Source organism: Brassica rapa, chromosome A09, assembly GCF_000309985.2.
Source record: "Brassica rapa cultivar Chiifu-401-42 chromosome A09, CAAS_Brap_v3.01, whole genome shotgun sequence".
Classification (NCBI taxonomy): Eukaryota; Viridiplantae; Streptophyta; class Magnoliopsida; order Brassicales; family Brassicaceae; genus Brassica; species Brassica rapa.
In genome coordinates, this window is record NC_024803.2 from 22,649,135 (window position 1) to 22,675,071 (window position 25,937).

General features: G+C 42.7%; 1 protein-coding gene and 1 pseudogene across 1 annotated transcript; both read right to left on the minus strand.

Moving 5' to 3' along the window:
- Positions 1–3,150: 3,150 nt before the first annotated feature.
- On the minus strand, positions 3,151–24,376 carry LOC103848767. Its single transcript, XM_033280360.1, has 2 exons — positions 22,395–24,376; positions 3,151–3,545 (listed from the first exon to the last, which is right to left on the minus strand). The coding sequence occupies exon 1, from the start codon at positions 23,719–23,721 to the stop codon at positions 22,879–22,881; it is 843 nt and encodes a 280-aa protein (XP_033136251.1). The 5' UTR covers positions 23,722–24,376; the 3' UTR covers positions 3,151–3,545; positions 22,395–22,878.
- On the minus strand, positions 7,700–12,158 carry LOC117128268 (annotated as a pseudogene).
- Positions 24,377–25,937: the final 1,561 nt, after the last annotated feature.

Below are 25,937 nucleotides of genomic sequence, written 5' to 3' on the forward strand. Positions count from 1 at the left end.
TGAGTCCAACTAACCGTTTCCCCTCAATACCTGAACCTACTTGCGTGATCTAACTAACTCAGGCGCAACGATAGTTGGTCTGAGAAGGTTAGAGAACAAGTTAAACCCGTTCGCAAAGCTCGCTAGAATAACCATCGATCGTCTGTCGATCGATCGTTACAAAAGTGTATCGGTCGATGTACATCAAGTCACATCGATCGAAACTCTCTCGAGATTCAAATACGACAGTTGAGATCCGAGATCTAGCGAAGATAACCTATCCGGTTAAATTGTTGTTTAGTTCAAAAACCATCAAACCCTTTAGTCTAAACTAAGTACATACATTTCATACCTGAGATTTACCTGAATCTAGCTGCTTTCCCATTCTTGAAACCACTTCAATTCAATCTATCGTTTCACTATTATTTTCGATTTACTGCTTTAAAAACTATTAAAACCTTTTAGTCTATCTTCATTTCTAATTATTTAAGTCTGTTGAGTAATCCTAGAGTCTCTGTGGATTCGATCCCTAAGTACTACATCTGAACCTCTTTTGATGAGAGTAACACTCTTTAGGATAATTTGAGTGATATCATGTAGCCTTTATTTGTCTTTTTTTCTGCCGAGTGTGGCTTCTATTTCGAGACACTGCATGGGCCTGTTTTGGCCGTTTTATCATTTACCGGGACTGGCCGTTGGTGGCTTTGTTTCGTTGAGACGTTCATTCTGTCGGTTCATTCGTGACTTTTCGTAAAACATTTATTCTTACGACTTTCGGGAACGTTGAGATGTGAACGGAGAGACATGGTTTAGGATCTCATATCGTTTAGATATCATGTCTTTAGATGTCTGAGACCAATGCGATGGGTTTAGGGCAAGACCTAGGTTTACTCTCGGTTTAAGGTTTATGCGGTGACTAGCCGGCTAATGATTTTCCTGTTGCGATTTCTACCTGATTCGTACCGATTTAAAGTCTGCGATAAGTTTTTGGCTTATATGACTTGTATGGTATGAATCGAGCATCTTTCCAGACACAATTTTTAAGCCAACTAGAAGTGCTAGACCAAAATTTCGGATTTTTTTGTAGCGCGCTTTCGTCCTTGTGTTGGACGTTCGAAGATCAAAAGAGTGATCAAGTTGCGTTTGTTTAAGACGGCTGGCATATTCGTCGGAGCCAATCAACGAACGGGGTGTAAGGTTTTTTTGGTCGCAGTCGGACAATTTGTTCGCATCATCTCGAATTTTTACTTGGCGGCGTCTCGCAGTTGTTTCGAAGACTATACGTATATTTTGAGTGCTGAAGAAAGATTGTTTTGCAATTTTGGGCCGGATGAGGCCTCTGACAAGAGTCTTAACGTTTGTAGATTTTCTAAGCGTGTTCTTAGACTTTTGCGTTAATTGAAGCGCAAGTGTTTTAATAAAAAGGAGCAACGCATATTGTAGTAAACAATTTTCGAAATCTCTAAAAAAAATTTGATTACAATGACCCATCTTTCCCATGTGGGAGTATACGAGTATACGTACCCACTCCCCCCCCTCTTTTAGAGAGGGGGATAGCTAAACTCGTCTTTCGACGGGCTGCCTACGTACCCCTTTCGAGGATCAAGCCATCTTGTAGTTCTGTTTTATGCCGCGATTGTTTTTACTCGGCGGTTGTCGCCGTGCTGACCGCCTTGATCGTGATGACTGTGGCCGGGTCAGTGCTCTTTTCCAGATGTTCCGGTCGATGTCCGAAGCGTTTGCGTCAGCATACGATGTTAAATCGTCTTTCCTTGAGGAGTTTTTGGCCAAAGGTTGATCTATCTTCGTGCGCTTGCGATTTGCCGTTGCAGAAGTTGCGATTTGCCTTAACTTGTGCTCCGCGAGGAAACATTGCCGCGACTGTTTCTGACATCCCCAGATAGCTGCAACTCCGTTCGGGGTTGGGAAGTTGACACCGAGGTGGTATATCGATGGAACGGCTTGCATGGCCTTGAGCCATGGGGTTCCCATGATTACCTTGTAGATGGCAGGATGATCGACCACCGCGAACTCGACGATTTTCATGATTTCCTTGGCCATGACTGGCTGCTGGATTGATCCGAGAGTCATCGACACTTCCCCCAAAAAACTAGTGAGTGGTTTCAGCGTTGGAGTTACTTCTCCGAGTTCGATGGTCATCCGATTGAGGGTGTCGCGGAAGATAACATTGACCAAACTTCCCGTCTCAATGAGTACTCTTCCGACTTCCTGATCTCGTATGACAAGATCTATGACGAGCGGATCGCAGTGAGGTTGATCGATCCCGCCGGCTTCCTCCTTCGTGAAGGTGATTGAGCTGTTTTGACCGTCTTAGGGAGGAGATGATATCACTCAAATTACCCTAAAGAGTGTTACTCTCATCAAAAGAGGTTCAGATGTACTACTTAGGGATCAAATGCACAGAGACTCTAGGATTACTCAACAGACTTAAATAATTAGAAATGAATATAGACTAAAAGGTTTTAATAGTTTTAAAAGCAATAAATGATAAATCGAAAGCAACAGTGATTCAATAGATTGAATTGAAGTGGTTTCAAGATTGGGAAAGTAGCTAGATTCAGGTAATTCTCAGGTATAAAATGTATGCACTTAGTTTAGACTAAAGGGTTCAATGGTTCTTGAACTAAACGTTGATTTAACCGGATAGGTTATCTTCACTTGATCTCGGATCTCAACAGTCGTATTTTGATCTCGAGAAAGTGTCGATCGATTGACTTTATGTACATCGACCAATACACCTTTGTAACGATCGATCGACAGAACGATAGTTGCGTCGATCGACGGTTATTCTAGCGAGCTTTGCGAACGGGTTTACCTTGTTCTCTAACCTTCTCAGACCAACTGTCGTTGCGCCTGAGTCAGTTAGATCACGCAAATGGGTTCAGGTATTGAGGGGAAACGGTTAGTCGGACTCAATTAATCCTAGGATATAAAATGAAGGTGATCAATCTCAATTTTAGCATTAAGTTCATAAGCAATGAAAGAACAATCAAAACACCTTTTTAACAGTCATATTAGCAGTACATAATTTCAACCATGGTGAGAAACCTAAATCTAACAATTGGTTTACTCAAACATATTCATGAGAGACAAAGTCATGATGGTGTGAAATAAACTCAAATGAAACATAGAACACAAATAGATAGAGTAATAGAAATAAAGGAGTTCAAGATCTTCTCTGTTTTGCAGTCTTAGATCTATCTCTCCAATCCTAAGCTCTCCTAATGGTAGCCAAAATGCTCCTTTTCCAAACTAGGTCTTTTGCAAGTGTCTCCTAGAAATGATACAAAACCCTAGTACATATAGCCTAACAGGCGGCCAGGGACTTAAGTTGTAAATAATAGATCTTCTGGGAAATGAAATCTTTTAGTTTGCGATTTCATCTGTGTGACTGCGTATCGATCAATGCACAAGAATGTATGTCGATCGATAATAAGTGATTAAGATCGACTGATGTTGCTCTTCAAGCGTCGATCGATTTTCCTTGCGTAAAAGCATTCCAAAATGTCTCAAAAGTATCATTTCCTTCCATCAGGTGAATAAACCTGTATTTGCTTTGAAAAGACTCTAAAACATGATTAATACATCTTAAAATGGACAATCATGGTATATCAACTCCCACAGGCTTATCTTTTGACTTGTTCTCAAGTTAAACCAATGGACAATCTCTCTGGAAGAGGGTTTAAAACATCAGGGACTCACAGATTTGAAATATTGAAGTCATCACCTCTATAATATTGCATGCCACATCTAAGGTTCCTTCTTACAGATATACATTATGCAATATCCTAGCTTAGCAACCAAAATCATCTAGCCAACAATCTTAACCAATCTTATTATCAATCTCCTCAACCAACCTCATTTCTTAATGTAAAAAGTGTAGGCTTTACCTTGGGAGTATCGATCACAGGATGCAAGGATTTCAGACAAGTATCTGGAGCTGCAGGTAAAAGTTAGTTCCTAGTTTCTCTCTCTCTAAATTTCTCTCTTGGGTCAAAGTCTGCTTCCATTGCAGGATCAGTGACCAAGATTGGACAGGCTTCCATGAATCAAAACTTAATGGTGGTTGCCACCAAGTTCTGTTCACTTCTTTTTGACCTATATCCGAGAGTTCTTTGCGAAAGCGAGCCTTGAAGATTGCCGCCTCCAAGTCCCGTTTCGAACTCTTTTATTTGAGTCTTTATGAATCAAGCCTTAATGGTTTTAGCCACCAAGTCCTGTTCAGACTCATCCTAATTAAACAATAGATCTTTTTTCTTTTTTTTTTTAAAAAAAAAAAAAACTTTATAACTAATCTAGGGTCGAAATCTAGAGAGAGAAAATGTGATAAATAATCTAAACCAGACGTTACCTTCCAGACTTGTCTGAAAAATCCGATCCCATGTATACCAAGCCCCAAAACAAGCAGTGAAGTCAGGTTAGTGTTGGAGGTTAGCTTCGGTTCTTTCTAACAAGTTAGCAAGTGTGCATAGTTGACTACTGGTCGATCCACTTTAGCATCTATAGTATTGTCTGCAGTCAGTAAATCTAGAATGGTTCTCGAAAGTGGTTAGACATTCAAGTAGAAATCATTAGTTCATAATCCCCTTCTTGACTAAATAAAATAATATATTTTATTTTTTTATTTTTTAAAAGATTTTTTTTTTTTGACAAAAACTCGAGAACATGGTGTTAGTAACTGCCTCCCCCAGACTTAAATTGCATCGACTCGGTGCAAAGTGTTCAAGGGTTGGTAAAATCAAGTCAGATGTTTTGAGAATGTTAGAGTAAAAATGAAGTACCTATCCGTACTACACAACGATCGATGTACTCCTCCCCATATCGATCGATGTTACTCGCTCAGAATCGATCGATGTAATCCTCTCCATATCGATCGATGGCGGAGCGCAGATATGTTCACATGTGCTTGGAGTCAAACTCGATGTTCCTTGCCTAATGTTAGCTCTGTTTAGACAATCAAGCATACAAAATAATAAGCATCCTCAAACATAAAATATAAGTTTAAAAACATAAATCCTACAAGTTCGGAAAATAAATAAACAAGTTCATAATAAGAGGAGGAAGGATAGAAATGGGAGGACTAGTCGGTGTCCTCGTCAGTAGCCTCATCGTCCTCTGGGGATGGGTCCCTGCGAGCTGCTGGTGCTGGTGCCTGCGCTCCTGTGGCTCTCCTGCTGCGACAAGACACTCTAGCTCAAATGGCCTGAAGAGCGTCCACCACGAACCTCTGGAAGTCTCCCTGGTCGTGCATAGGGATGTCCGGAATGTTAAGGAAGTCAGGAAGAGGAGGTGCCTGTGCGTCGCGAGCTCTGGTGTTGCGAATGCTGGGAGGTCGGCGTGACATGTTCCGCGGGTTGCGGAGGAATGCCTCGTCTGGCTTCCATCGAAGCTGCGCCACGTTGTTGCCGAAGTCAGTGATCCTCCTATCTGGTAGGGGTAGAAGGCGATGCTCGTCACGGATCCTGAGGCGCCAGAGCTTTCCTTCCTCGAGCAATAGCAAGTGCATCAAGTGCTGCTCGTCGAGGAAGGCGTGGTCGCGGTCGGTGGTGCGAGAGTCGAGGTGGATGCCGAGATACTGGAAGATCGGGGTCAGGAGGCTCCCAACTGTCTCCTTCTTGTTCTTTCCCTTGCTGGTGAAGGGCTTCTTCTTCAGCTTCACCAAATGCGCAGCAAAGACAGCTCCGAGGTTCGGCGGGCTTACCTCGCCATCCTCGTCCAACTCAACCAAGTCCACCACGCCGTTCACGGCACATAAAAGTAGTGTGAGCTCCTTTATCTGGACCTTGTTGGGCTCCATCTTGCAAACAAGTGTGTTTGCAAGGAGCCGTAGGAAGTAGCGAAGTGCAGGATGGCGGATGTCTGATAGCACGACCCTGTTCGTGTCCTAATGAGATCCTAGGACTCTTCTCTGGATGGTTTGGATAGATCCTTGCATAAACGAATCAAAGACTCAAGTTTATCAAGGTTGTGGATCGAATGGTGACACAAGAGGCTGCGGAAAGGCTCCTTGATACTCCTAGGCTTAGATCGGATATGACACACCTTTCTAAAGCCCTTGGGCGTTGGATATTACACACCAACAGACTGGATATTACACACCAGACACTCTCTTAACTCGTGAAAGCAAGGGAGAAGAAAACACAAAGGTTTAAGTGATAGAAAACTTGATGATGCTAGGGTTGCCGTCACACAGATATATATAGTGAAAGGCTTGGAACAGGCTCCAAGCATTTCGAAATTAAAGGAACAGGCTCCTCCAATTAATGTAGAAACAAAGACATAACTTAGATAGAGTTTTCGAAAATAAAAGACATAAGTACTTAGAAATAAAAGATAACATAAGGTTCTTCATGTGGTTTGGTCCGAGAGTATCAACTAGGTGATAAGATAGCAAGACTATGGCCTCGTTAAAAACCTATCATTGCAACCAAATGGGACAAAAACAATGATAGGAAAAGAGCACACATAGCTTGCTAGCCTAGATGATACTCAGCTTGATGGTAAGATGGCTTGAATGGTGATAAGTGTATCTTGAAGTATCAAGCTTCCTCCAAGACATTCTTCTTGCTCCAAGGACTTCCTGATTAGTCCTCCAATAGCTTCTTTGAGTTTCCTAGCTCTGGCTCGAGTTATGGGACCTTTAGGAAAGGTTAAGACCTCATCTTCTTCAGCTGGTTCATCTCTAAACTCTCCATCTCTATCTCCATCAGCTGGCTGGTCCATGATCATATCATCCCCTCACTCTTGAAAAGGATTTGACCTCAAATCAGGTTCATCTGCAATAAAAGGGATCAAGTCAGTAACATTGAAGCTATTACTCACATCATACTTACCTTGAAGATCAATCTTGTAGGCATTGTTGCTGATCTTCTTTGTGATCTCAAAAGGTCCATCAATTCTCGGCATAAGCTTTGACTTCCTCTCATTAGGAAACCTCTCTTTTCTCAAATGAACCCAAACTTTGTCACCCTCCTTAAAGACCATCTCACGCCTTCCTTTGTTGGCATGCTTGACATACTGCTTAGTTTTCTCTTCAATGTTGAGCCTAGCTTGCTCGTGGAGTTGTTTCACCATCTCTGCCTTCTTTTTGCCATCCAAACTGACCCTTTCACACTCAGGTAAAGGAATTAATCCAAAGGAGAGGTGGGATTGAACCCATAAACAATTTCAAAGGGTGAAAACTTAGAAGCAGAATGCACAGCATGATTATATGCAAATTCACAATGTGGCAGATAGTCTTCCCAAGATTTCAGATTCTTTTTAATGAATGCACGCAAGAGTGTTCCTAGAGTTCTATTAACTACCTCAGTCTGTCCATCAGTTTGCGGATGACAAGTAGTGGAGAACAACAACTTAGTGCCTAGCTTAGACCAAAGAGTTTTCCAAAAATAACTAAGAAACTTAGTATCTCTATCAGAAACTATGGTCCTAGGCATGCCATGTAAACGCACAATCTCCTTAAAGAACAGATTAGCTACATGTAATGCATCATCAGTTTTGTGACATGCTATAAAATGTGCCATTTTTGAGAACCTGTCAACAACAACAAAGATGGAATCCTTCCCAGTCCTAGTTCTAGGCAATCCAACAATGAAATCCATAGATATGTCATTCCAAGGATGATAAGGAATAGGGAGAGGAGTATACAAACCGTGAGACTGAACCTTAGACTTAGCTGCTTGCAAGTTGCACATCTCTCACATAGTTTCTCCACATCACTTTTCATCCGAGGCCAAAAGAAATGATCCTGCAAAGTTTTAAGAGTCTTTGCAATACCAAAGTGACCCATGAGACTCCCTCCATGTGATTCCCTAACGAACAAATCTCTCAAAGAGCAATTAGGCACACACAGTCTATTATCATAAAAGAGGAATCCATCATGTCTAAAGTAATGTCCAGCAGCAAATTTCTCACAAGAGTTATAAGCTTCTTTAAAATCTGGATCAGATTCATACATATCTTTAATCTGCTCAAAACCTAACAACTTAGCATCAAGAGTGTTTAAGAGAACATACCTTCGAGATAGTGCATCAGCAACTATATTTTCTTTACCTTGTTTGTACTTGATGACATAAGGAAAGGTTTCTATGAATTCTACCCATCTTGCGTGTCTCTTGCTGAGCTTGTTCTGTCCTTTCAAGTACTTGAGAGACTCATGATCAGTGTGTATCACAAACTCCTTGGGCCACAAGTAGTGCTGCTAAGTCTGCAAAGCTCTCACCAAGGCATACAATTCCTTATCATAAGTTGCATAGTTGAGAGTGGCGCCTCCAAGCTTCTCACTGAAATAAGCTATGGGTCTCTTTTCCTGCATCAAAACAGCACCCACTCCAATACCAGAAGCATCACATTCAATCTCAATGGTTTTATTAAAATCTGGAAGTATAAGAAGAGGGGCGTGAGTAAGCTTCTCTTTAAGGCATTGGAAGGCAGTCTCTTGTGCTTCTCCCCACTTGAATCCGACTTCTTTCTTTATCACTTCAGTCAAGGGAGCTGCTATAGTGCTAAAGTCTTTAACAAACCGCCTGTAGAAACCAGCAAGCCCGTGGAAGCTCCTCACTTCACTTATAGTCTTAGGAGTTGGCCATTCTTGAATTGCTCTCACCTTCTCCTGATCCACCTTTACTCCATCTGCACTCACAACAAAGCCTAGGAAGACCAAGTTATCCGTACAAAAAGTGCATTTCTTAAGGTTAGCAAACAGTTTTTCTTTTCTCAACACATCAAGAACAGACTTAAGATGATCTATATGCTCTTCTAGGTTCTTACTGTAAACAAGGATATCATCAAAGTATACTACCACAAACAAACCTATGAAAGATCTAATCACATGGTTTATCAATCTCATAAAAGTGCTAGGAGCATTGGTTAATCCAAAAGGCATGACTAACCACTCATACAACCCATGCTTAGTCTTAAAGGCTGTTTTCCACTCATCTCCCTCTTTCATTCTTATTTGATGATATCCACTCTTCAAATCTATCTTAGAAAATACACTAGAACCATGCAATTCATCAAGCATATCATCTAATCTAGGAATAGGGTGGCGATACTTCACTGTTATATTGTTGATTGCTCTACAATCAACACACATGCGCCAGCTCCCATCTTTCTTAGGCACAAGGAGCACAGGCACAGCACATGGGCTCATACTCTCACGGATATGGCCTTTCTCCATCAGTTCCTCAACCTGTCTTTGTAGCTCCTTGGTTTCCACAGGATTAGTTCTGTATGCTGGTCTGTTGGGAAGAGTAGCTCCTGGTACAAAATCAATCTGATGCTCAATCCCTCGAATAGGTGGCAAACCTATGGGATTATCTTCTGGAAATACATCCTGGTATTCCTGTAAAAGAGCTGACATCTCACTCGGATACACCGGTGTACAATCAGTTAGAGACAAAAGAGATTCTTTAAAAATAAATAAGAGAACCGATTGATGAGAATAAAGAGATCTTTTGATTTCACTAGCTTTAGCATAGAAGTTGTGTTGCTTATCTGGTTTGAGATCAATCTCTTTCTTTTTCTGAAGCTGAAGCTGATCTTCATGCACTTCTTTAGGAGTTAGAGGTACCAAGACAGTTCGCTTGCCGTTGAACTCAAAAAAATGTTTGTTGGTGAAGCCATCATGGATGACACGCCTATCAAACTGCCAAGGCCTTCCCAGTAATATGTGGCTGGCTTCCATGGGTATCACATCACAGAGAATGTCATCTTCATACCTCCCAATGGACAAGGGTATAGAAACCTGAGTAGATACCCTCATCTCGCCTTCTTCATTAAGCCACTGCAGCCGGTAAGGTTTAGGATGCTTTTGAGCTTTCAAACCAAACTTCTTCACCATTGTCTCGCTAGCAACATTAACACAGCTTCCACCGTCGATGATCAGGCTGCAGACCTTTCCTTGCACCAGACAACGTGTGTAGAACAAGTTCTCTCTTTGTTCTTGCTCCTCAGTTTTGTTTTGCAAACTGAGAGTTCTTCTTGCAACCAAAAGTCTACCTTGAACTGGTTCCTCCTCATACTCAGCTTCTGATAGTTCTTGATCAGTCTTTAGTTTCTCATCTTCAGATTCAAACTCTCCATTCTCCAGAAGAATCATAACTCTCTTGTTAGTACACTCATTAGCATAGTGCCCACGCCCTTGGCACTTAAAACACTTCACATCTCTTGCACGCGAGCTTGTAGCTTCCACTTTACCCTTATCTTTGTTGTAGATGCTACTAGACTTAGATTCTTCTTTTGGCTGTGGCTTGCTCTCCTTCTGATAGCTTGGTTTATCTTCCTTAGAGGTCTGGTATCTACTGGAACCATAGCTGCCACGCGCATAACTTCTTCTCTTAACTTGCTGCTCCACCAAGATAGCTTTGTGTAGCATCTCCTCTATCTCCAAGTAGTGTTGCATCTCCACTCTATCTTGTATCTCACGGTTGAGTCCACCAAGAAAACGTGCCATAGTAGCTTCACTGTCCTCAGATACACAAGCTCTTAGCATAAGCAATTCCATCTCTTGAAAGTATTCCTCTACAGACTTTGATCCTTGTGTGAGCAGTCTCAGCTTTTGATGAAGATCACGGTGATAATGACTTGGTACAAACCTCTTACGCATCACAGCTTTCATCTCTGCCCATGTTTCAATGGGGAATTCACCATTGCGCCTCTTGTTTGTAACCAACTGATCCCACCAGCTCAAAGCATAATCATTGAACTCGGTAGCAGCTACTTGAATCTTCTTAGTCTCTGAGTAATGCTGACAGTTGAAGACGAGTTCGATCTTCTTTTCCCACTCAAGATAGGCATCTGGATCAGCTTTACCATGGAAAGGAGGGATCTTAAGCTTCAATCCTGATAGCTCATTGCGTCTATGCCTTCGGCCCTCATGATCATGTCGAGATCTTCTACTGCTATGTCTCGAACCGGAGCTATGGCTACTTCTCTCATAGAAGTTATCAGTTTCTTCTGATCCAGCATGCTCACGCTGACCTTGTCCGTTTCTTCTTTGCTCACGTCTCTGGCCAGATGCTTGTCCTTGCCCATCATTTGGTCTCTGATCATACTTCTCTTCCAGCAACTTCACCATCGCATCCATTACTTGTTTGGTGATTGCTTCTTGTAACATTTTGTTCCTTCTCATAAAAGTTTCATCATCCTCCTCAAATCCCATTGCTTCCTGACAGACACAAGAATTGAACCAGTAAGTAGTTCAAAGGAATTGACACACAACAAGGATTCAAATAAGGCAACAGAAAGATTTAAACAAGGCGGCAATCAATACTTGAACAACACGCAACGATTTGAATTCTTTATCACTCACTAAATGGAAACAATCACAGATCAGATTTAACGGATGATGAAATGAGATTAACAAATCCTGATCTATGATTCTAACAACAGATCGAGTCACACAAACACAAGAAACTTTTGGATCAAGCAAACCGATAACGTAATCGACAAGAATGTGAAAGGTTTTTTGTTTAAAACTTGATCGAAATTCTTAGATCTAGCAATATGATACACGAAACAATCAGATCTAACAATCCTGATAATGAAACAAACAGATCAAGTGAGAATAAACACACAAGAACCGAATGATCAAAGATATGAAACGATAAAGAGTAGATCTTATGAACAAACAAAAGAGAAATCGAAACTCCCCTTCCAGAGTGCTCTGATACCACTTAATGAGATCCTAGGACTCTTCTCTGGATGGTTTGGATAGATCCTTGCATAAACGAATCAAAGACTCAAGTTTATCAAGGTTGTGGATCGAATGGTGACACAAGAGGCTGCGGAAAGGCTCCTTGATACTCCTAGGCTTAGATCGGATATGACACACCTTTCTAAAGCCTTTGGGCGTTGGATATTACACACCAACAGACTGGATATTACACACCAGACACTCTCTTAACTCGTGAAAGCAAGGGAGAAGAAAACACAAAGGTTTAAGTGATAGAAAACTTGATGATGCTAGGGTTGCCGTCACACACATATATATAGTGAAAGGCTTGGAACAGGCTCCAAGCATTTCGAAATTAAAGGAACAGGCTCCTCCAATTAATGTAGAAACAAAGACATAACTTAGATAGAGTTTTCGAAAATAAAAGACATAAGTACTTAGAAATAAAAGATAACATAAGGTTCTTCATGTGGTTTGGTCTGAGAGTATCAACTAGGTGATAAGATAGCAAGACTATGGCCTCGTTAAAAACCTATCATTGCAAAACCCAATGGGACAAAAACAATGATAGGAAAAGAGTACACATAGCTTGCTAGCCTAGATGATACTCAGCTTGATGGTAAGATGGCTTGAATGGTGATAAGTGTATCTTGAAATATCAAGCTTCCTCCAAGACATTCTTCTTGCTCCAAGGACTTCCTGATTAGTCCTCCAATAGCTTCTTTGAGTTTCCTAGCTCTGGCTCGAGTTATGGGACCTTTAGGAATGGTTAAGACCTCATCTTCTTCAGCTGGTTCATCTCTAAACTCTCCATCTCTATCTCCATCAGCTGGCTGGTCCATGATCATATCATGTCCCAAACTCCTGTGCCGACGATCTCCCAGAATCCCTCAATGTGTGAGAAGGGTGGGACCTCGTAAGAGGCGATGCTCTCATCGAAACCGTAGATGCGGCAGAGCTCGAAGATACTGATCCTGTAGCGTGTCCCTCTGGGGAAGAAGGTCAAGGTGCCATCTCCCGCTACTCTCGCAGCTAAAGTCCTGTAGATGACCTCGACAGTGGCCATGAACTGGCGGACGAGATCGAGGTAGAGGTCGTAAGCGCGAGAGGGCATGGTACCGAGTCCAAGCTGCGTGATCATGTCCCTAACATCCCCCTCGATCCCGAGTTTCTTCAGGATGGGTCGGTCAAGGAACTTGGTGGGCTTGATGGAGATTCCTAGCCAGGCATTGTAGAAGAGGCTGTCGTAGTCGTTCCAATCATCGGACAGAGGACGCTGACGGCACTCTTTGCTGTTGATCGCTGCCTTAGGATCAGCATACCCCGGAACATCGAATGGTGTGTTTTCGGGGCTAGGCCATGGATGACGCTGTGGGTTGGAGGAGCTGCTAGTCTCGTCGAACCTCCTTTTCGACCTGAGTTCTCTGTTTCTCGCGTTTGTCTCTGAGCTGCTCATCTGAAACCAAGAAGAAAAGAAGGTTAGCATTGTCGCATATAATGTAATATCGATCGATGGGTTCTATTGAACATCGATCGATATCGTCGTGTCGGAACAATCCGACAAGAGAGCTTCGGTCGATGCGAACAAGTTCATATCGACCGATGTCGAATTGCAAAACCTGCAAAATCACTCAACTCCAAATCGCGTTTATACTAATCTAAATGCATAGAAATCACAAACCGAACTCTAGATAAGCAATATGAACTACAAAAACATCTCTCAATCGCCCTAAATCAAGCGTTCTAATCCAACTCAAAACGAAAACCCTAATTTTTTGAAAAATTGAAAATTTCAAGTGCATACCTTGAATGTTGATTTCGGGAGTGGATTTAACAGTTACAGAGTGAAAAATCGAGTGGATTTGGGCGAAGAACGGACGAAATCCGTCGAGAATCGAGAGAGAAAGTGGGTGTTTTCGTTTTCGGTTGTGTTTGTGATTTTGGAAGAGGAAGTGGGTTGATATCGATTGAAGTTAATGTTAAAACCGTCGATATGCCCGCATCGATCGATGGCAGTAATGCCGCGTCGATCGATGTCTTTTTTATTTACAGATTCTAATTACTAAATTTTCTAAATAATGCTAATACTAAGAAATACGAAAATTACCATTAATTTCTAGTAAATATAATTTATTAATTTTAATTATTGAATTATTATTTTTTTTATAAAAATAAATGGGTTGCCTCCCATTCAGCGCTTAATTTTTAAGTCTTTAGCTCGACTTCCTGATTAAACTAATTATCAGGTTCATACAGCACCATGGGCACTTTCGCTGGTGGTTTTGCCCAATAATGCTTAACTCGTTGGCCATTCACCGTAAATTCCTGGCCTTTCTCATTTTGTAAGGTGATAGCTCCGGAGGTTTGTTACGGTGAAGGGTCCAGACCAACGGGATTTTAGCTTTCCAGGAAATAAAGTCAATCGAGAGTTCTAAAGGAGGACTTGATCATCTGGCTCGAAGTGCCGGGATATGATCTTTTTATCGTGATAAGCTTTAGTCCTTTCTTTATAGATTTTTGAATTTTCGAAAGCTAAATGTCTGATTTCATCAAGCTCGTTAAGCTGGATGAGTCTCCTTTCTGCAGCCGGTTTGATATCAAAGTTCAAAAGTTTGGTAGCCCAAGCTGCTTTATGTTCCAGTTCGACTGGTAGATGACACGATTTGCCATAAAGGAGGTGGAATGGTGTTGTTCCTAACGGCGTTTTGTAGGCGGTCCTGTAGGCCCAAAGTGCATTATCTAGTTTCCTAGACCAATCTTTTCTGGAGATTCCTACGGTTTTCTCTAAGATTTCCTTAATGTGCCGGTTAGAGACTTCTACTTGTCCACTAGTTTGTGGATGGTAAGGTGTAGCTACTCTATGATGAACACCATTCTCTTTAAGTTATCTACCAAAGATTTTGTTAATGAAATGAGTTCCACCGTCACTAATGGCTACTCTTGGAACTCCAAATCTTGGAAAGATTATACTCTTGAAGAGTTTAATAACCACAGATGCGTCATTGGTAGGGGAAGCTATTGCTTCGACCCATTTGGATACGTAGTCTACAGCGACTAGTGTATATTTGTTTCCATATGAAGACAGGAAAGGTCCCATAAAATCGATACCCCAGCAATCAAAGACTTCAACTTCAAGAATGAACTTTTGTTTCATTTCGTGTCTTTTGCTGATTTTTCCCCGTCTTTGGCATCTGTCACATTGGGTTATAAATGCATGGACATCGCGAAAGATAGTTGGCCACCAAAATCCTGCTTGGAGAATTTTTGAAACCGTTTTAAAGGTAGCAAAATGTCCTGCATACTCAGCTCCGTGACATTGGTAAATAATGTATGGAATTTCAGCTTCGGATACGCATCGTCTGTATATGCCATCAGAACAATGCTTATAGAGGTAAGGTTCATCCCAATGATAGCGTCTTACTTCTCTGAAAAATTTCTTCCTCATATATCCCTTGAGTTCGTCTGGTTCAACCTCAGCTGCCAAATAGTTAACTATGTCGGCATACCAGGGTCGGTTATCCGAGTTTCTACCAATCGCATTTACCTCCCGTTGTGATAATTCCTTAGGTGTGAGATTAATCTCATCACCGGAAACATTTACTTGTAAACCGAAGTTGATCTTAATAAACGGGGGTTCGTGATTTTGGTTATCTGAGAGGTGAGAAATTACATCAGTCTCGTCATCGATCGATGTAGAACTACGTGAATCGACCGATATGACATCTCCTTCATTGATCGATTGATCTTCAGATGTGAGAGATACTTGACCGACGAAGGATGTATCTATGTGTGCAACATTCTCTGTGGGAAAGAGGTCGTCTATAGGGATATCATCCTCTATCCTTATCCGAGAAAGATGGTCAGCGACTCCATTATCTACTCCTCTCTTATCCTTAATCTCAATGTCAAACTCTTGGAGTAGTAGAATCCAGCGTATGAGTCGAGGTTTAGCATCTTTCTTTTGCATTAAATATTTGATGGCAGCGTGAGCAGTGTGAACTATTACACGTGAGCCAATCAAGTATTGACGGATTTTTTCATAAGCGTAAACTACAGCTAATAGTTCTTTCTCTGTTGTTGCATAATTCCGTTGTGCTTCATCAAGCGTGCGGCTGGCGTAGTAAATAGCATGTAGCTTTTTATCTTTCCTTTGGCCTAGAACTGCTCCAATTGCGAAATCACTCGCATAGCACATGATTTCGAAAGAAAGATTCCAATCGGGTGCTTGTACGATAGGGGCAGTGATAAGGGATTTCTTTAAATCTTCAAAAGCTCTCATGCATTCGGGGGTAAAATCGAATTTAATATCCTTGCACAGTAAGTTATTTAGAGGTCTAGCAATTTTGCTGAAGTCCAGTATAAATCTTCTGTAAAATCCGGCGTGTCCGAGGAAACTTCGTACGTCCTTAACAGTTTTAGGTGGGGTAAACTGGTCATTACTTCAATCTTAGCTCTATCGACCTCTATTCCAGCAGCGGAAACTCTATGTCCTAATACTATTCCATCGTTTACCATGAAATAGCATTTTTCCCAGTTTAGGACAAGGTTCTTTTCTCCGCATCTTTCCAATACCTTGCATAAATTGTCGAGGCAACTCTTAAAATCTGATCCATAGACTGAAAAATCTTCCATGAATACTTCCATGAAGTCCTCGATCATATCTGTAAAGATTGACATCATACATCGTTGGAAAGTAGCGGGGGCATTACATAGACCAAATGGTATTCTGCGATATGCGAAAGTTCCATAAGGGCATGTAAACGTTGTCTTTTCTTGATCATCCGGGTGTATAGGAATTTGGAAAAAACCGGAATATCCATCAAGAAAACAGTAATTCTGGTGATTAGCTAATCTCTCCAGCATCTGATCAATAAAGGGAAGGGGAAAATGGTCTTTCCTAGTAGCGGCATTCAGCTTTCTATAATCAATGCACATCCGATAACCAGTAACGGTACGAGTCGGAATGAGTTCGTCTTTTTCATTCTTCACTACAGTGAGACCTCCCTTTTTGGGTACAACATGTACGGGGCTTACCCATTTGCTATCCGAAATGGGGTAAATAACTCCAGCATCAAGGAGTTTTATAATTTCCTTCTTAAGTACTTCTTTCAGATTCGGATTCAATCTCCTTTGCTGTTCTATTTACGTTTTAGCGTCATCTTCCAAGTTAATCCGATGCATGCAAAGATCAGGAGAAATTCCAGGAATGTCATCGAGAGAATACCCGATTGCTTTCCTATACTTGCGTAATTTATTCAGCAATAAAGCAAGTTCTCCGCTAGTGAGATTGGCGTTGACGATAACAGGGTAGGATTGGTCATAAAGGTAAGCGTACTTAAGACCGTTGGGCAGAGGTTTTAATTCTACCTTTGGTGATTTATCTTTAGACCAATTTGATTGTGAAGGAGGTTGTCGATCGATGGTATCTTGAAGGTATCGATCGATGACAACTTTGGAATCGTCATTTTCTTCTACGTTTGCAACGTCGATGCTAGCGTCCATTAGTTGCATGTAATCGTCTGTCCTATCTGATATGCTGAACACTTCATTTTCCACGTGGTTAAGGGTATCTTCTAAGGGGTGTATGAACACATGTTTATGAAAGAGTCTCTTTCATCCTCAGAAACCTTTTCCACGTAGAAGGCCTGGTCATCTATTAGAGGTCGCTCAATCAGTTTTTCCATATCAAAAGTCATCGAGATATCCCCTATGTTCAAATTAATTCGTCCTTCCATGACGTCAATGATCGCTCCAGCTGTAGCTAGGAAAGGCCGACCCAGAATGAGGGGGTCTTTGGGTTCTTGTCTGTATTTCAACACAATAAAATCCGTAGGCACGATGCAATCATTAATCTTTATGGGAACATCTTCGAGAATTCCTTCGGGTACCCTAATAGATCTGTCAGCTAAAACCAGGGTGATCGGAGTTGGCATAAACTCTCTGTATCCTAACGTCACAGCAACAGAGTAAGAAATAAGGTTAACGCTAGATCCAAGGTCACATAGTGATCTAGGGAAACGCGTGTTTTCTATCTTACAATCTAGGACGAAACTACCAGGATCGGATCTCTTCGTTGGAGTTTCTCCTTTAATCATAGCACTTACTTCTTCTGAAATCATTATCACACTGTGTTCTGCGATTGGATAGTTTGGAGATGTCATATCTCTTATATACTTCTTAATTGAAGGTGCTATTTTTAAAGCATCGCTAAGAGACATCTCGACAGAAATCCTATCTAAGGCTTTCTTGCAGATTGCGTTCTCTAATGATTTCTTAGTTTGCGTTTTAGGAGGAAAAGGGGTAAAGTTCTATAGACTCTTTCAATTATGGGTTCGGGTTGAGTAGACCGTCGATCGATGGGTTTCTCCGGTTGTTGATCGATGGTGGGTGTTTTGGGTCGATCGACGTCAGTTCCGTACTGTCGATCGATCTCATCCTCAATCTCCGTATCTTCTTCTAGTTCTAAGTCTATTGCCTTTTCCTTAGCCTTTTCAGCGGTGGTTTTCCGGTTGTCTTGAGATGGATTTGGGTCTAGTTCGTCAAGAAAAATAGGATGAGAGTTGCTTTTCTCGGTCTCATCGGCATCGTCAGGTTTTCCAACATCTGAATTATTCCTCGTGCCTGCTGCGAGGTTTTTCCCGCTGCGCAGCATTACAGCACTGACTTGACGTCTTGGGTTTAGATCAGTCCTTCCGGGAAGACATCCAGCATCTCTCTTTATTGCAGTTGCTATCTCAGCTACTTGACCTTCTAATTTTCGGATTAGTTCTCCTAAAGAATCTGCTTTTTCCATCAATTCTCCGTAAACCATATTTATCTTTCTGTAAAACTCCGATTTCGTCTTACGGTTGCCAGTAAGAGCTTGTCTGATATTGAACCTTTCTCTTCCGGTACGTGATTTTAAAGCAGTGTCATAAGCTTGGGTAAAGCTCTCGACATGAAAAACAGAGGAAGGATCAGAGCAGTTCGTTTCTTCATCCGAATAGTCATCGGTGTCAGACAAAGCGTTTTCGTCGATCTGGGCTATATCAGATCGGTGTTTGTTTTGAAGAAAGGAATGAAGGGATTTAAGGGAATTCTTTATTTCTAATAAATCAGAATTGTCTTTTGGATTTGTAGTTTTTTCTATTTCTTCATCCATTTTTTCATAGGACCTTCCCGTTGTCATATTCTTGATAAGGCGTCTAGCTCCTTCGGGATTCCTAGTGATGAAATTTCCATCACTCGCTGTATCGAGTGTGGTTTTGTAGCTCAAATTAACACCTCCATAAAAGATGTTAAGAAGTTGTGGTTCTGAATAACCATGATGGGGACATTCAAGTTCATAGCCTCTGAATCTTCCCCAAACATTTTTAAATGATTCGCGTGGACCTTGGCGAAATGTAGAAATTTGTTTTCTTACTTCCCTGTAGCGTTCATCAGTGAAAAATTCTCTAAGGAAAGCTCTTCTAATCTCTTCCCAACAAGTGAGTGATCCTGTTGCTAAACAGTTCAACCACCTGAAGGCTTCTCCTTCTAGGGAGAATGAGAATAGTTTGCAACGATCATATTCATCTGGTATTAATTCTTCCAAACTCTCAATATGATCTTGTGGGTGTTCTGGGAGGGATCCACGGAATGGGTTTTGACGAACCATACGGTAGTAATCTGCGTTAAACTTAGATTTCTTGGTATCGTCTCCTGGTATTTTAATAGCGGACCTATTGGAATAGGTCCTACCAGGATCAAGGTAGTCTTGTATGGACAATTTTATATCTTCACCTTTAGTTAAGGTGGAATTTTTCTTAACAGGAATTTCAGTCCCCTGTTTAGTTTGGCTAGTTTCATTGCTCGTTTGACTATTTAGTTCAGTTTGGACTACTTTCTCATTAGCGGGCTTGGTAAGAGAATACTTACCTGCTTCCGGCTGGGCGGTATCGATCGATGTTGGTGACTCCGTATCGGTCGATTCCTCCGACTCATCGTCGCTCGATGGAAACGTATTTCCGTCGATCGATGGTTGGTCGCGCTCTATGTTCTCCATTATTTGTGTCTGAATAACATATTAAGAAAGAAAACTTTAGCAAGATTTTCGTAACAAGTCTATACTAAATTCTAAATTAAATCTAATGGTAATAAGAAAGAGTCCCCGGCAACGGCGCCAAATTTGATATCACTCAAATTACCCTAAAGAGTGTTACTCTCATCAAAAGAGGTTCAGATGTAGTACTTAGGGATCAGAACCACAGAGACTCTAGGATTACTCAACAGACTTAAATAATTAGAAATGAATATAGACTAAAAGGTTTTAATAGTTTTAAAAGCAATAAATGATAAATCGAAATCAACAGTGATTCAATAGATTGAATTGAAGTGGTTTCAAGATTGGGAAAGTAGCTAGATTCAGGTAATTCTCAGGTATAAAATGTATGCACTTAGTTTAGACTAAAGGGTTCAATGGTTCTTGAACTAAACGTTGATTTAACTGGATAGGTTATCTTCACTAGATCTCGGATATCAACTGTCGTATTTTGATCTCGAGAAAGTGTCGATCGATTGACTTTATGTACATCGACCGATACACCTTTGTAACGATCGATCGACAGAACGATAGTTGCGTCGATCGACGGTTATTCTAGCGAGCTTTGCGAACGGGTTTACCTTGTTCTCTAACCTTCTCAGACCAACTGTCGTTGCGCCTGAGTCAGTTAGATCACGCAAATGGGTTCAGGTATTGAGGGGAAACGGTTAGTCGGACTCAATTAATCCTAGGATCTAAAATGAAGGTGATCAATCTCAATTTTAGCATTAAGTTCATAAGCAATGAAAGAACAATCAAAACACCTTTTTAACAGTCATATTAGCAGTACATAATTTCAACCATGGTGAGAAACCTAAATCTAACAATTGTGGGAACCGAAATTCACACCGTCGATTTCCGTTTAAATAAGGAAACTAGGAAAACCCTAATTTCCCAGAAGACCCGGATATCTGCTAATTACCACATGTCAAGCAATCAGAACACGAGAATAATAGCGATAAAGTATAAGAACTCGAAAAAGAGAGCAAAGAAGATCTTATTCCGAATTTGCGTATGAGTGTTTACAACAAGGTATAAGCCTGGGCTCGAGAGCTGTCGGCGAGATTCCTAGTTCTAGCAACCCTAAGACGGCTAAACCTAATTGAGTCGCAGCTCGAAATAACAAAAACGGAAAATTGCCTAAATTGCTCTAAGTGCTAAGTTTGCTCTGAAAAAGTTCTCCCTCATGCTCCTCGCCTAGGACTCCTTATATACTAGCTCCAAGGTCGGTTTACGCTTTTACTCTTCTGCCCTTAAGCCGTCATAGCATAAAAATGGAGATATTCCATTTTTCCCGATCTTCACAATTATCTTCAAAACTTCCGTATTTATCCGCGGAAACTTGACATTTATCCTTCCTTGTTGGCCAAGCGTAAACCGTGCTGCGGTTTACGGGCTTTGGGTTAGGAAATCGTAGGATGGGCCTCGAGTCGTGTTCTAGGTCCCTTTGGGCCGTCTTCTGACTCGACACGTTTACTACGAATTTTCCGCGGTTTGGCTTGAGCTCGGTCGCTACGTAGCGACCGAGCAGGACGATCGCTACGTAGCGACCGAGCTTGGCCGAGCTCGGTCGTTACGTAGCGACCGAGCGGGACGATCGCTCGATCGCTACGTAGCGACCGAGCTTTGGCTCGAGCTCGGTCGCTACGTAGCGACCGAGAGGGACGATCGCTCGGTCGCTACGTAGCGACCGAGCTTGGCCGAGCTCGGTCGCTACGTAGCGACCGAGCGGGACGATCGCTCGGTCGCTACGTAGCGACCGAGCTTTGGCTCGAGCTCGGTCGCTACGTAGCGACCGAGCGGAACGATCGCTCGGTCGCTACGTAGCGACCGAGCTTTGGCTTGAGCTCGGTCGCTACGTAGCGACCGAGAGGGACGATCGCTCGGTCGCTACGTAGCGACCGAGCGGGACGATCGCTCGGTCGCTACGTAACGACCGAGCGGGACGATCGCTCGGTCGCTACGTAGCGACCGAGCTTGGCTCGGGTTTGGTTGCTGCATAGCGACCGGACGGCGTGTATGCGTGGTGACCGAGCTTGGTTTGTTTGGTTTGAATCTCAAAGGATACTTCTTCGTAAAAACTTCGTATTGGTTATACTTTACGAAAGTTGTATCCTTCTTTTTACTATCTCTTTCGGAAATACGATCTTCGAGGATTTTCGGGTGGTAATTCCGTCGTGACCGTTTTTGACCCCAACAACAATTGGTTTACTCAAACATATGCATGAGAGACAAAGTCATGATGGTGTGAAATAAACCAAATGAAACATAGAACACAAATAGATAGAGTAATAGAATAAAGGAGTTCAAGATTTTCTCTGTTATGCAGTCTCAGATCTATCTCTCCAATCCTAAGCTCTCCTAATAGTAGCCAAAATGCTCCTTTTCCAAACTAGGTCTTTTGCAAGTGTCTCCTAGAAATGATACAAAACCCTAGTACATATAGCCTGACAGGCGGCCAGAGACTTAAGTTGTAAATAATAGATCTTCTAGGAAATGAAATCTTTTAGTTTGCGATTTCATCTGTGTGACTGCGTATCGATCGATGCACAAGAATGTATGTCGATCGATAATAAGTGATTAAGATCGATCGATTTTCCTTGCGTAAAAGCATTCCAAAATGTCCCAAAAGTATCATTTCCTTCCATCAGGTGAAAAAACCTGTATTTGCTTTGAAAAGACTCTAAAACATGATTAATACATCTTAAAACCTTTATATACCATGTATAAAAGCGGGTGAAAATCATGGTATATCATGAGACCATTTAGGCCAGTTTGCACTCGACTCTGCCTTCCGCTGGTAAGCCTTGATGGCCGAAACCGTATCGCTGCAGTATTGCGACCCTCCGATGATCATGTTGACTCTGCGATGATTGTTATCGTTTCCTTTGTCATCCGGCCTTCTGCCGCGTTTATCCCTAGATTGGTTTCCTTGAGGGGATTTCTCCGCGGGCGGATTTCTGTCAATCTTCGGGGGGCGATCGGTTTCGAGGATGAGATCTTTCACGCTGGTCACTTCCGAGAGCTCTCCAGCTAGTATTTTTGCGGCCAGCCTTGCTCCCAAGACTTTGCAGTTAGTCGTGGAGTGTCCTCGGGACTGGTGGAACTCGCAGAAGGTGTTTTCATCATATCCTTGATTGCGAGTCTACGTATTACCAGTGGTTTGGCCTTGGTTCAACCTGATCGCGTAATTGTGCGCTCCTTGGAGATCTTCCCCCTCGTGATGGACGTACTTGTCGTTACGAGAGTTCTTCTTCTTTGTTTTTGGGTCCACGTCTTTCGAGGATGGTCTCGTCGACTTATATTTTTGCGACAAGACTTTTGTTTCCTCTTTGATTATAATGTAGTCTGTCGCCTTATGGAGGGCGTCCTGGATCATCCGCGGTTTGTCGAGGGTTATCCATTTCCTGAATTTCGACTTGTACCAGAGAGTCTTTCTGAGCGCGTCAATGGCCACCTTGTCGCTTATCCCGCTGACCATGGACATTACCTGCTTAAATCGGCTGGTGAACTTGCGGAGGGGTTTGTCCTCCCTCTGGGATAGGCTCCAGAGATCGACATCGGAGGTTTCTCTATCTATGAACATAGAATATTGTTTGAGAAACTCCGGTACGAGCTGTTGGAAACTCCCGATAGAGTTTCGTTTCAGGCGTGCGAACCATTCGAGGGCTGCTCCTTCCAGATTCTCGATGAATAGGCGGCAGTAGCCGGCGTCTTTTTCGCCGTCCTTCAGTCTTTCTCTTCCCATCGTGATGTGGAAAACCTGAAGGTGGGCCTTCGGTTTGGTTGTACTATCATACTTTGCTACTTTGATTTTCCCTGGGTCAGATACCCTCATATCAGAGATGCGAGTGGTTAAGGGGGTCTTCCGAGCCCCTTCCAGCAGCATGTCGATCTGGGATTTCACGGCTCTTACTTCTGCCGTAGTTTTGGTGATGTAGTCGCGAAGATCGCGTATATCCGATGTCTCATCAGCATTTCTGAGCATGTCGCCGTTTACTGCGAGTGAGCTCGGTGTGCTTTTCAGCCAGCTCTTCTTGCTCGTTCCAATAGAGGATTTCCTCCTCCTCTGTCATTGGTTTGTCGAACAGAGAACTTTCCCGAGCAGATCGGTTTCCGGTCCTTCTTGGATGTCTGTCGACGTCCTCCTCGGTATCGTTGGAGACGTCGCTGAAATCCAAGTCGACGTACTCGACTTCCTTATCCTTCGAATCCTTTGCGAGAGGCGGAGGACTCCGAATCCTTTGCGGGAGGCGGAGGACTCTCAAGGTTCCTCTTTTCGACGGGAGATTTCTCGCTAGGGTTTTGACCCGAAGGTCGTTCCCGCGCGGTCCCAGGCCTATCGAGTGAGTTTGCGAAGTCAAGTCTTTTCCCGTGGACTTTAGTGGTTCCGCGGGCGCGGATCGCTCGAGCCCTTGCCGTTAAGGTTTCAACCTGTTTGCTCAAGGTGCTCACGAGCTTATCCTGTTCTTCCGACCTTTTTTCGTAGGTGGCGAACATCTTTTTAAACTCCTCGAGCGCCGCGGTGTTGGCTGGTGCGTTGGCCGCGGATACGTCCGCTGCTGGAGTGTGGAGATCAGTGTCGCTGCCTCCGTTAAGAGGAGTTTGCACGTTGTCTGCGTCGTCAGTTGACATGTCTGGTTGAGGCGAATTAGATTGATCACCCCCCCCCCTCCTTCTAGCGCCAAACTGTGGGAACCGAAATTCGCACTGTCGATTTCCGTCTAAATTAGGAAAATAGGAAAACCCTAATTTCCCAGAGGTCCCGGATATCTGCTAATACCACACGATAAGAAATCAGAACACGAGATAACAACGACAAAGTATAAAAATCGTAAAAAGAGAGCAAAGTGAAGTCTTATTCCGAATTTGCGTATGAGCGTTTACAACAAAGTATAAGCCTAGGCTAGAGAGCTGTCGGCGAGATTCCTAGTTCTAGCAACCCTAAGACGGCTAAACCTAATTGAATCGCAGCTCGAAATAACAAAAACGGAAAGTTGCCTAACTGCTCTAAGTGCTAAGTTTGCTCTGAAAAAGTCTCTCTCATGCCTCTCGCCTAGGACTTCTTATATACTCGCTCCTAGGTCGGTTTACGCTTTTTCCCTTCTGCCCTTAAGCCGTCATAGCATAAAAATGGAGATATTCCATTTTTCCCGATCTTCGTAATTATCTTCAAAATTTCGTATTTATCCGCGGAAACTTGACATTTATCTTTCCTTGCGAACCAAGCGGTTAACGGTTTACGGGCTGCGGGTTAAGAAATCGTAATTTGGGCTTCCAATCATGTCTTCAGTCCCTTTGGGCCGTCTTTCGACTTGAAGCTTTTATTACAACTTCTTTCGATAAAAACGATCTTTCCGTGGTTTTTATCGTAAAGTTTGATTAACCACTTCGAATGGCGGAAAACATGAAATGGGTTCGCTATGGTCTTCGGGAGACAGCATCGAAGGGTAGACGAGAATGCATGGATTCGTGTCGTATCGAAGGGTAGATGAGATTGCATCGGAAGAGCTCGGTCGCCACGAAGCAACCGAACGGAACACACGCTCGGTCGCTACATAGCGACCGAGCCTGGCTCAAGCTCGGTCACTGCATAGCGACCGAGCGGGACGCGCGCTCGGTCGCTATGTAGCGATCGAGCTTGGTTCGAGCTTGAGCGCGCGTCCTGCTCGGTCGCTACGTAGTGACCGAGCTTGGCTCGAGCTTGGTCGCTACGTATTGACGGGACAGTGTGCATGTTCGGTAATTGCGTAGTGACTGAGCTTGGTTTGTCCGTGTTCTGATCGTCATATTCGAACCTATCCATAGCTGGCTTGGATACGTTTTTGTTACCTCGGGACAGCTTGTGTTTGAAAAAAGTTTTATCTCGAGAACATATGTCCCGACATTCTTTTTACTGAGCACGATATGTTGCGGAAGGACACTCATACTTGTATTTTGCAGAGATTTGGATGTTAACTTCGTCGTAACCGTTTTCGACCCCAACAGTGGTCGTGGTCAAGAAAAAGAACGGAAAATGGCGGGTCTGCATCGACTTCACAGACCTCAACAAGTCCTGTCCAAATGACCCTTTCCCTCTGCCGCACATCGATAAACTTGTCGATCCTACGGCTGGACACCAGCTAATGAGCTTCATGGATGCTTTCTCCGACTACAGCCAAATACTCATGCACCCCGATGACCAAGAGAAGACCTCCTTCATGA